Source organism: Lynx rufus, unplaced genomic scaffold (assembly GCF_022079265.1).
Source record: "Lynx rufus isolate CCGP_SWC_20201006 ecotype Redwood Valley unplaced genomic scaffold, mLynRuf1.p SCAF_7, whole genome shotgun sequence".
Classification (NCBI taxonomy): Eukaryota; Metazoa; Chordata; class Mammalia; order Carnivora; family Felidae; genus Lynx; species Lynx rufus.
In genome coordinates, this window is record NW_025814889.1 from 35,916,787 (window position 1) to 35,929,140 (window position 12,354).

The 12,354-nt window shown below is 52.8% G+C and overlaps 1 protein-coding gene across 1 annotated transcript in view; it reads left to right on the top strand.

Moving 5' to 3' along the window:
- Positions 1 to 12,354, top strand: part of CACNA2D4 (calcium voltage-gated channel auxiliary subunit alpha2delta 4) — a 111,500-nt gene that overhangs the window by 94,543 nt on the left and 4,603 nt on the right. The window contains exons 27-34 of the mRNA XM_047066487.1: positions 1,106 to 1,167; positions 2,158 to 2,202; positions 2,367 to 2,429; positions 9,414 to 9,484; positions 9,876 to 9,951; positions 10,477 to 10,529; positions 10,883 to 10,938; positions 11,245 to 11,265. Coding sequence (XP_046922443.1) covers positions 1,106 to 1,167; positions 2,158 to 2,202; positions 2,367 to 2,429; positions 9,414 to 9,484; positions 9,876 to 9,951; positions 10,477 to 10,529; positions 10,883 to 10,938; positions 11,245 to 11,265 — 447 coding nt within the window. The remainder of the gene's footprint in view (positions 1 to 1,105; positions 1,168 to 2,157; positions 2,203 to 2,366; positions 2,430 to 9,413; positions 9,485 to 9,875; positions 9,952 to 10,476; positions 10,530 to 10,882; positions 10,939 to 11,244; positions 11,266 to 12,354) is intronic.

The following is a 12,354-nucleotide window of genomic DNA, read 5'->3' on the forward strand; positions in this document are numbered from 1 at the left end:
TAGTATAACAGTCAGGAGCTCAGATCCACGCCCACTGTGCTGATGAGGGGACCGCAGCCCCAGGTGGGAGAGTGCTTGACTAGAGAACAGTTAAGAGCCTTAGGAACAGACCCAGCTGAGTCCCGGTTCTGCCTTTAGGGGCTGGGTGACTTAGGCAAGCACATCACCTCTGCAAGCCTCCATTTCCTCAGCTGTGAAGTCCGAATAAGAATAGAACTGGTCCGCTGTGTGGATGAAATAAGCTCATGGATGTGAAGGTGACTGGCACTCAAAATTTTCAATATTATTATACCAGACAGTAGGAAGTCGACCTAGTTTTTTTATTCCTTTTCTTTTCAATATAACCTGCCTGTTTGTTATGTTCTCTGACCTCAGATTTCTCTTAGCATGTGAGCTCCAGCTCGCATCCTCTGAGGCTATTTGGGAACCAAAGAGGCACAGGTGGCCCTTGGACGTGGCATCATCAAAAGTAGCTTTTGCCAGTTGGTAGCATCTCTAGTTTTCTGGAACCTACTTGGGTAAACCTGATTGTACCTTTCAGCAAGGAAAGAGACTTCTTACAAAGTGGGGGAGACCCTGAGCAGGAATGGGGTACAAGACAGGCTGTTATGTCAGGCTTGAAATCTAGAAAGCTCCATGAAGGGCGCTGAATTCCAGTCTCAGCCTACCACTTCTGGTCCGATGACCTTGAACAAATGGCTCAGTCTCTCTGCCTGTTTTTCCATCTGTGGGAAAAGGGAGAATGATGTGCCTAGTGCACCTGCCTCAATTTTCCCAAGATCAGAGGAGAGTGCTGTCCTCATTGTTCTGTAGAACCTGGGACTCATCTTTCTCTTGAGCATTTTCTGGTGTTGCCTGCTGTGGAGAGACAGAAGCCACCAGCCGGTCTGCTTTTCTCCCCACTCCCACTCCACAGGAGCCTCAGCTCTAGAGCACACTGCCATCTGACTCAGCTCGATGCTACCTCTCCCCTCAGTTCCTGCTGATGCACCTCCTCTCTCTGACTTGGATCTATTTTTTTCTCTCACTGTCTCTTCCCTCCCACCAACCCCCTCCCCAAAAAACACACCATGGTCTTGCCCTCCCTCTTCCCACTTCCTTGTAGCGGTGGGAGTCCAAATGAGGCTGGAGTTCCTACAACGCACGTTCTGGGCAGCGACCCGGCAGGTGGGTGTGAAGGTGCCAGGTCAGGGCCAGAGGATTGGCCGACACCTTGGGATGAGGAGGGCCCGCTCCCTCGGGCAGCCCCCACCGCCTCTTGGCCCACTTCCTGGGCCCTCAGTCCGCTGTCCCAGATCCCTTCCTTCTCTGCCTGGCTCAGTTCCCTGCACCTCAGCATGTGGACTCCTGACCTTCCTCACCAGGGGCTCTGTCTCAGCTCAGACCCAGAGAAAGGGCAGGACACAATGCTCCCACCTGCCCTGCCCCATCAGGCAGAGGAGAGAACACCCTTCGTCCCTCCAGCCAAGACCCAGGCTTTGACTGCTGTCCATCCTGTGCTTCCCACTCCACCCCATCCTTCCCCACCTCTGCTCTTCCTCTCCGGAGCCTGGAGCCCTCGCACTGGGCTCTTCCCCACTTCCTGGGTCTCCTCACTGTCTTCCTCAAGCTCCTCTGGCCAGAATCTTCCTCTCTGTGCCATGGCCCCCCCATCTGTGTGTTGCTTCATCCTCCCTTTGAGTGGGTTTAGGAAACCACAGAATGAAGATGGAAGGGATGGGAGGGGAAGGGGCACCAGCCCCATAACCTAGCAGCACCCTTCACATCAGGTGGGATCACAAAGAAGTGGAGCCTCTGAAGCCACCCCATGAGGCTTCCAGTGCCCCCCTCACACATGGGCTGCAGTGGCCATGGCCCCTCAGACAAGGCTGAACCCGCCAGCAAGGGCCTGCTTCTCCTTGCCCTGACCCCACTAACACAGCTTCACACGTGCATCACACCACACGTATACACCACACGTGCACACATGCACACTGCACACAGACGCCCTACACATACAACACACACACGGCATACACACCACATATACCATACACACACACCAAACACATACAGTATAAACCCCACATCAGTATACGAATATAACCACACACACAACACCATACAGATGCACATGCACAGGCATACACAGTTTACAATTTCTCCTCTTCCTTCCAGTGCGGCACTGTGGAGGGGCCATGCCCAGAGAGCTGCCAGGACAGTGTAAGTTCTTCCACGGAACCCCCAACCACATCCTTCCCTGAAGCGCTGGGCCACACCGCGTGCCTCTACACTGGACACGCAGGCCTGCCTTCCCGAACGCCGGGACGGGCACGTTACCCAGGGGTCATGGCCCAGCCATGACCTCCTCCTGGGTTTCTCCCCAGCACCTGGACTGCTTCGTCATCGACAACAACGGGTTCATCCTGATCTCAGAGAGGTCCCAGGAGGTAAGGCATTGGGAAGTAGAATTAGGGGGCAATCAAGTCATCTGGCAGCCAGGACAGCCAGGGGAAGGAAGTAATCCTGGCTTAGAGCAGGTGAGAGTAAATGGTCTGAAGAAAACAGAGTCTCTTCTTGAAACCAAGTCCATATAGCAAGATCACAAAATTCAGACACTGTTCCACTTGGGTGGTCAGAGAAAATGTTACTTCTTATTTTGTCTGTACCTCATCTGGCCTCATCCCATGGTTGGTAGAGAATCTGCCCACATGATGAGGAGAGGCAAGACCAAACTCCACCTCAGGGTAGCGTGTGTCCTGTGCTGAGGCCGTGCCGCTGACTCCCAGACCCTTGTGCTGCCCATCGCCCCACTGCCCTCCATCACGTCCCCTCCCTGCTTAGTCCATTCAGGCCACTGCAACATGAACAGACTGTGTGGCTCATCCACAGCTGGAATTTATTTCTCAGGGTTCTTGAGGCCAGATGTCAGAAGCCAGGGTGCCCATGTGTTCAGGTGAGGGCCCTCTTCCAGGGCACAGATTTCTCATGGTATCCTCACATGGCACAAAGGGCAAGGGAGCTCTAGGGGTCTCTTTGATAAAGGCACTGATCCCATTCCTATTCTACCCAGATCACATTTGCTCACAAGTTGGTACAACTTTGGATATTTGTAAAAACAGAGACATATTTTATAAAGTATGTGTTTATTTAGCTTATTTACCCCTATTTTCTCAACTATTATAACATTGTATGTACTTTTATAAGCCATCCCAAATCCTTTATAGAATGAAGCAGGGTGTAAATGAAATGAAATTTAATCTCATAATAGGGTTGGGACCATCCAGAAGCTCCTCCAGAGCCGCAAGCCCCCACTGTGCTTGGTTACCCCGGCCTCTGACACTCCGGTGCTTCCACTGCCTCCCTTCCCCCACTTCGGGGCCCCACACCACCACCACCATCATCTCCGGTAGTGGTATTAGTCTCATTTTGTCCTGGAGTTAAAACTGAGGCTGCAAGGTGAGGTTAGCAACCTGAAAACCAACAGCTGCAGAAAAGTCAGACTTTGAGCCTAGAAATACGAGTGGAGGGCAGTGACAGTGACCAGGGAGATAAGGCCTTCTCTGGGGGGTGTGGCAGACCGCAAGCCCCAGCCTCCGGGGTGGTCCTCCTGTGGCCTGGGCACCCACCCCAGGCTGCTCTGTTACTGCTTGGGGCAGAGTTCATTCACTTTGCTGCGCTTGGCTGAGTCTGATGGAATTAGGACCGATGCCTCTAGGACGCTGAATGCCAAGGCCAGGCATCCCAACCCCCAGATTAAACTCCAAGGCTGGTGCCAGGGCTCTGGGAGCAGTGTCTTGACAGAGCTCCTCTTTCCTCACTCTGGACAACTCTCATCCTGTGACCGGAGCTGTGTCAGGTTAGGAGAGGGCCGGAAGGGAGGCACCAATGGTATAGCAGCACCAGGCACAACACACACACCACACACACCAGGCACAACACACAGTTACTACATGGAGAATCAAACTGGCCTAAAGGTAAGAGAGGCCTGGAAGAAGCAGGGACTGGACTGGAAGGTGAGTGGAAACACAGTGGTGGAAAGCGGGTGCTGATGCTGTAGATCAGCTGTCTATCCATCCATTTTTGCTTTTTGTTTTAACTCCTCCATTCAACAACTCTGTAACAGTTATCTGTTGCATGTAACAATTTACCCCAACATGTAGTGGCTTAAAGCCACCTGACTTACTGTCCCACAGTTCTTGGGCGTGGCTTAGCTAGCTGATTCTGGCTCAGGGTCTGTCATACAGCTGAAAGGAAGGTGTCAGCCAGGGCTGTGTACTCATGTCAAGGCTTGGCTAGAGGACGGTCAGCTTCCAAGTTCACTCACATGGTCAGTTACCACATGGGCCTCTCCACAGGACAGCTCACAACATGGCAACTTGGTTCATCAGAGTGAGCAAGCCAAGAAGAGCCAGAGACAGAGAGAGTGAGAACAAGGTGGAAGTCACTGTCTCCTGGAACCTAGTTTCAGATGCGACATCCCATCACTTTTACTATATTTTATTCACTAGAAGCAAGTTACTACATCCAACCTACCAAGGAGCCATTACAGAAGTGTTCTACCATAAACCCCTTCCCCTTCCCCAAACACACCCAAGTGCTGTCAAGGACCACATGGTCTGGCCCCTCCTCCAACTCATTCATTTCCCCCCTTTTTACTCCTAAGCCTCCAAGTGTTGGGGGGCAGGGGTACTGGAAGCAGCAGCAGCAGCAGAAATACAAGTTAACAGAAATACAAGTTCTCGGGTCCTACCCAGACTAAGGGAATCAGAAAGTCTGGGGAGGGGCCCACCAACTGCGATGTGACAAGGCCTCTGATGATTCTGATGTGTGATAAAGTCTGAGAGCCACTTCCTAGGCCTTAATGCCAGCTGCTGTTGATCTGGATGCACTTTCCCAACTGGGCTAATGTGCCAGAAGGTCCAGACTACTCCTTGTCCCTGCTGAGGTCCATCCAGGGACCGGAGGAGAGAAGACTGTCACTGCTCCGGATGCAAAGATTCTTCCCAAAGTCCCTCCCAGCCCTTCCTCACTGCGGCCCTCCTGCCCAGCAAATAATGTGAGTGCAATGCCCAAAGGCACCATCTGTGGTCTGCCTGAGGGAGGGGCAGCCTGAATCTCTCCTGGCCCTGGTGGTGTTCCAGTCCTGCTGATTAGACATTTGGTCCCACTGAGACTTTCTTCCAGCTCAGGGCTCATTCTTTTAATAAAGAACTACAGATGACAGGATTACAGCCCTCTGTTGGGGCCTAGAAAGAGAAGCAGACAGCTGGGGCCAAGAAAGTGACAACAGCTCTATAGATCTTTGTAATGTTTACAGTGGATCTGTCACCCTGGATTTGGGGACTCCAAGTCCTGTCATTTGCCTGTGGGTAGCACCCACACAGGAGAGCTTCAAAGTGGACCTCAAAGGGACAGCAAAGGTAAAAAATCAGATGCCCCATCATGATGTCTTTCCCTGAGGACTTGAATCTCTCAGAAGGAATGCGCCCCTCTACCCCCAGCCCAAAATGCTGAGCTTGTCCTCAGACCAGGGCCTCTGATGTGCCTGTCTTGAGCCTCAGCTCCCGTTTTCCTTGGCTTCCCCTTCTCCTTCCCTGCCTTCCTACACACCTACCAAGCAAGTGCTCCCCACTGTCTTCCAGTCATACTCCCAGTGCAGTGGGTACGGTGGACACAGTGCAGGAGAAACCTCCAGCCTCCCTGCCTGGCTCATGCTTCTGACCGTGCCGCTCCAGCCCCCATCCCTCACCACCTGCCTCAGCACATCCCAGGCTCCCCCAGGCTCTGACAGCAGAGCCTTCCTGGGGTCAGGGCAGCCTCATTTGGGCAGCTCGTGCTGGGTGTCTCTAGAGAAAAATTCAGCTGGCCACCTGCCCCAGAGATGACCCATCACAGCAGAGGACCTCTGGGTGCCTCTCTCCAAAGTGGTGCTAATGGCCACTCCTCCACATGCTTCCCTGGTCCCACTGTGGGGCCAAAGGCACTTGTCAAGAGACTGAGAAGCTCAGAGGAAACAGGCAGGGCTGTACAGTAGTAAGGAACAAAAAGAAATTGGTCCTCATGAGGAGCCACACACAGTGACTTCACTCTGGTAACTCATTTAATCCTCACACCCCTTAATTTTTTAGAGAAGAAACTGAGGCTGTCCCTGGGTAAAAGGCTGTGAGACATTTGCCCCATTCCAGAGTCAAGGGCTCCCCCACTCACCCTCTGGCCTCCCTTCCCTCTGGGGATAGTAGCTTCACACAGGCATGCAAATTAGCCTATGCACAGGGCTGCTGCTCAGTCAGCAGGAATACTCATCAGTTCTGCCCTCTCTGCCACCACCTGCCCCATCTGCTTCCTGCTGGAGGCCCTGGGTGGTACCTTGCAGGACCCCATCTCACTCCTGCCTCATAACAGAGAGGAAACACAGAAAGCCCCAGGCCCTTTGGATGCAGTCCCAGAGCTCAGGCAGTCCAAAGGACATTGCTTATCTGTGGACTGTCCCCTGTACAAGTGGAGCCCTGACCTGCTGTGAGCAAACCTAGATGGCATGGGGACCTGGAGCTTCCAGAGACCCTGTACTGTGCTGTGGGTGGACAGAGGCAGGAGACCCTGTGTTGTGCTGTGCTGTGCTGTGCTTTGGGTGCTATGCCACAGTCAGTCTGGGGGACCTAAACTGACAAGGGTACTCAAGTTTGAGTGTTTCAACTTGGGCTTTGCAGGGTCAGGAACTAAATCAGTTTACTTATTTGAGGCACTGATTCACTCTGATGAAGCTCAAATGAAACTATCAGCACAGAATAGTGTTCTGCTGTCAGGAATAGTGCCCCCACTACAGTGTTTTTTATGTGGGTTTTTTTTTTTTAACTTATTTTTGAGAGCAGAGGAGGGGCAGAGAGAGAGACAGACAGACAGACAGAATCCGAAGCAGGTTCCAGGCTCTGAGCTGTCAGCATAGAGCCCACTTGGGGCTTGAACCCAGGAACTGCGAGATCATGAACTGAGCCAAAGTTGGCTGCTTAACTAAGCTACCCAGGCGCCCCTACAGTGTTTTAAACAAATTAAAGGTTTATTCTCTCACGTGAAAGAATAGAGAAAAGTAGCCCAGGCCTGGTATGGTGTGGTCACCAGGTGTCCCCATCCTCAAGATCACAACATGGCCATAGGAGTTCCTGCCTTCTTGTCCACTTTCCAGACAGGAAGAAGGGGGAGGTCAACAGCCATGAATGAGGTGCTTCAGCAGATCTCCCTTTAAACAGATTCCCAGAAGTCTCACCCAGGAACTTTGCTCACATTTCATTGGCCAGCCCCAGCTGCAGGGGAGTCTGGGAAATGTAGTGTTTTAGCGAACACATTGCTACCGTAATTCAAGTCAGGATTGCCTTACCTAAAGAATAAGGGGAGGATGGATATGCTCTGCCAGAGTGACATATCCTAGAAAGTCACTCTGTGTATGTGTAGGTACAGAGGAGGACACGTTTTTCCCAGTGTCCAGGAGGTTGTCTTCTCAGAATCAAGTGTCTGAACAACAAAGAGAGATAAAGGGACAGCCTTGTGCGAATTTGGGCCGGCAGCTTCATCAGGAGCCTCTTTTCCATCCCACTGCACTTTCCCAGCAAGAGTACTCAGATCACTCATTCATCCCCCTGTCCATTCACTCACACATTCCTTCAGCAAATACATGCTGAATAGTGACCATGAACAAGACACTGTGTGGTCTATGAGAAGCCAGGAGGTGGATGTCTGCCCTGGAGGATCTCGCTGTCTAGTAATGCAGGAATGCACAGACACCTGGTCACTGGAACAGCAAAATTTAGCAAACCGCAGCTGACGGAGAGGGATGACTTGAACTGGAGGGACTCCAGGTGGGTTCAGGGCTGCACTGTGAGGAACAGCAGGACTGGATGCCTCTCACCTTTTCACTTGCTGTTCCTTCCCTTAAGTGCCCTCAGCCCCTCTCTGCTGTCCCCTGTGTTCTGGCCTCAGAACACAATGAGCCTCTGGCCAAAGAAAGCACAGAGCTCAGAAAAGCCTGAGTGTCTCATTGTATCCAGCTCTCTCATGGCTACTGCCTCGTGCCTTAGTCATTAGCCTCTAGGTTTCCAAGTGCAGAGGAGGGATGCCATCACTCCAGCTGGAGAGGGGAGAAAGACTTCTTAGAGGAGGACAAGTAAAGCTCCTTGGAGTGGGACTGAGGAAGGGTCATTGAGGCAGAGAGAAGAGCCAAGGCCTGGAGCATCTCCTGTCATATGGCCACCACATACAGAGCACTCACTGTGTGCCAGATGCATGGTACACATTATCCCCTAACCTACCCATGGCCACACAGTGGGCAGTGCCAGAGCCAAGATCTGAGTCAAAATCCAGTACCTAAGTCCAGACTCTTTCACTCTGCCATGCTGAGAAATCGGCAGAAGAGGCCAGGGCAGGTGAGGAGGTCGGTGTAGGGGTGCAGCTGGAGGGCAGTCTGAAGCCAGAGCACAGCAGGCTTGGGTGTCAACCAACATGGGGGGACTTTGCAGGCTTGGAGGATACCGCCTAGCCTGGCACACTGGCACATTGGTGGATGCTCACCAGTGCTGGCTGATTGGGTAATGGAGGGACGGAGCAGGAAGGAGACCAAATCCCAGCTGTATTTGAGAAAGGTTGTCTGGCAGCAGGGCTGGGGACTGGGAGACAGCCCAGTTGGGAGGGTGGAGTGAGCTGCCGTTGACAAAGGTCTGGGTTAAGTCACTGTCCACAAGTCAGAAGGTGAATGACAAACCCGCAGGGCACACTGGTAACTGGAAAGGTGGGGGGAGTGGGGAGGGAAAATCAAAGGCAGCTCCAGAGTTCCGAAAACAGGATTTGGCCAAGTGATAAGGATGCCAGTGTGAGAGACAGAACTCTGCTTTTGAGCCTTTTTAGACCATGATTCACAGAAAGAAATACATGTTACATCTGATCTAGGACATACACATGCACCAGATACAACAAACCAAATTTCACAAGACCTTGTTTAACCTGACTGCATGCAGTTCACATGAAATTGTTCAAAGGAATTCTGTGCCTAAAAAAAAAAAAATCAGACTGCAACCCCCATATTGATTTCATGGCCAACTAATGGATTACAACTTAGAGTTTAAAAAGGACTGAGAATATGGCAGGGGAGCAGGTTAAAGAGGGAAGGGCCAGGTGGAATGGATACAGTTCTGATTATATTGAAAGGAATCTGAGGGGAAACCCAACCAGCAACTAGTCTGGAGCTCAGAAATGAGGCTGGCCTAATGTGGGGGACCTAGAAGTCCTCATCCAGCTCCAGCTCCCTCCCTCCTCTCACCACCCATCTCTCACGCCCCCTCCTCCTCCGTCTTTTCCCTCCCCTTGTTCTCCCCCTCTCTCCCTCCCTCCCTCTCCATCCATCCTTTCCTTCCTCTCTCCCTCTCCCCCCTCTCTCTCCCTCACAGATGGGAAGATTCCTGGGGGAGGTGGATGGCGCTCTCATGACCCAGCTGCTCAGCATGGGGGTGTTCAGCCAGTAAGTGGGACATGCTTCTCCCCAGACTGAATACACACAGAAAAGGCAGGAGCTGATGCTAAATGGTCCCGACAGATATCGGGATCCTGACCTCAAAAACCCATAGTAAAAGCCTCAAAGAGCTCCCAAAGCAACCTTTCTGAAGCCAGGGACTTGACATGAGGTGGAGAGGGGTATAAGGTCATATGGGCCCTTAGAGGGAAAACCAAATTTGCTGTTCAACTTCTTTAAAGCAGTCAAAGTGCCGAGATGTAATTTTCTGATCTGCCTATCCTAACCCATGCACCCTCATGAATCCTGGTGAATGAAAACCCTGCAGCAAACTTCCCCTGGGTGGGGGCAGGGAATAGGGGAAGGTCTGGTCTCCCCAGATTCTGTTTCTGATTTTCAGAGTGACTATGTATGACTACCAGGCCATGTGCAAACCATCAAATCACCACCACAGCGCTGCCCGGCCCCTGGTCAGCGTAAGTGTCACCCCAGACTTTCCTCCCACCTGCTAGCCCCAGGACCCCACTCTTGACTCTGATCAGAAAGTCCTGTCCAACCTCTTCCCACAACCCTGCTCCCTATTCTCAGCCTGTCCCCTGCCCCCAGGTCTTCTCTCTGGGGCTTCAGGGAATTGTTCTGGCAGCTCGTGAGATAACCAGGGATCTCTGGCAGAGAAAGCAGACCACATAGCTCCTTTCTTGCTTTGTTCCTAACCTCAGTTGCTAGTGCTTTCACTAGCACCAGAAACCTAATTGGCTCATCAGGAAGAGAACTTCACTAGTCTTCTAGATGGGCATTGTCTAACCCCAAGTGTCTGCCCTACAATAGAAATTTATCAGATAACTCAGTTATAAATGTTCCCTCTGCTGGGAAGGGGTGGGGGGTGGTGGCAGCAGGAGGGGGAACCCACCCCTCCGTGGTCGTTAATGGTGGTACTGAGGGGAGCCCTCGCCAGGGTCCTGGGGTCCTGGGCTTAACTGTATGTCCCCTTTCCTTCCCAGCCAATCTCTGCCCTCCTGACTGCTACCAGGTGGCTAGTGAATGAGCTCTTGCTGTGAGTGGGGTCTGCATCTGGGACAGGGGGTGGGGCCCGGGGGGAACTTCATGCAAGTGTGGCTTATGAGGGAGCCCTTTGAGCAGGAGCTGCCCAAAGTCCCCACAACCCCAGAGGAGGCAGGCAAGATCCCTGGGTGGAACTGGCCGGGTATGTATGATGCTTGCCTCCTACACTCTGCTGCCAGAGGTTGTGAGGCTCTCTGCTCACCTACGAGCCTCAGGCAGGGAGAGGGTGTCCTGGAGGAGAGGGGCTTGACCAGGGGCCATCAGGGAGCTCTGGTGCTCCAGCCGGCTGAGGGCCCAGCTGGGGAGGACATGCAGGTCTCTGGGATTCCGCTCTGCATCTGACAGGCTCCTGCTCGAGTGGAGTGCCTGGGGCTCCTGGCGTGCAGACAGCAAGGCCGAGGGTGAGTATACAGGACCACAAAAGGGAGTGCTTACTATCAAAGCCATTTCAGTAGAATCTGTCACTTCTGGGCGGATGACAGAGGGGATGGGGACTCTGGAAAGTCCATTGCTCACCTCTCACCCTGCTGGGCCATCTCTCACTCATCACCTCCCTGTCACTCCTGGCTCCCCTCACCTCTCTGTGTGACATCACACCATCTTGGGACACCCACTGCTCCATGTGACATCATTCATCCCATGTGACATCACCACCCGTGCCATCCTGCCCTCATGGGACATCATGCCTGGGCCTCACATCTGGACAGCCAAAGCGGTCTTCCATCAGTGTAAGTAGCATTCACTGGGGAGCCTGGGAGGGTGGGGGGTATGGGAGGGACTGCAAAGGGCCTGTCTTCAGCTCTCCATCCCAGGCGTGCATCTAAGGAAGGCTGAGCTCTCTTCACTGGGGACACCCTAACTCAGAGGGCCTCTCCCAACCTAAAGCCCCATTCCTCACGGGGCAGCGGGGCAGCCCAGATCTTATCCCACACAAGTACAGTCCTACCCCAGGGAAACCACCTCCTTGGGTAGGAACATTTATGATTCCAAGTGGAAAAGAATGAGCAGCCACCAAATCTCCTTGCAGAGCAAGAAACAGTGATGCCTCCAGCTCAGGTGTCCACCGAGCCCTCAGCAGCGCTCAGGGTTGAAGGCATGGTAGGTGGAGGCCTTGGTCTGGTCACAGGAACACTCTGGGGACAGTACATCTCCTGTGACCTTGTATCTGAGGACAGTGTCCTCCAAAGGCCTGATCACAAGTCAAAGATCAGCTGTGACTCTAGACTGCCCCCCTCCCAGGAGAGTGCAGCCACTTGATCTTTAAATGCAAAAAGGAAGCTAGTGGCTTCCACTTGCCTGGCTAACATGGGGTTCCCCTACCACACAGGACTGTCTTGCTTTAGCCAGTTTTACTCAATTCTCCATGTTAATAGAGCCTTTGCCGTGGGGTTCTGGAACATTGCCACTGCCTGGGCTGCACTCCCCACCCCATTTTTGTTAAGACTTTGGCTTCCTGATGGTGTCTGTGACAGGAACCAGGAACCATGTGTCACAACCCATTTAGAAACAGGTCCCTCCTCCCCTCTGCATGGGAACACAAGGTGGGGGACACAGCTCCCCTCCTTATCTTTCTCTCTCTGCCAGCAGCTGCATCTTGCAAAAACTGGGAATGATCTCCCTCAATCTGCTTGTTCAGAATTTTTCATCTTCAGGGCAGCTGTCCCTGGAGCTTCTCCCTCCTGCCTAGGAGGCCTGGTCTGGCCACTCATCCATGTCCTCAGTGAATAGCGCTGGACTTGGGAGTCCAAGGACATGGATGAGTGAGGCCCTGATGCCCTTTCCCAGCTGCACGGGAGCCACTTCACCCTATCGTGGCT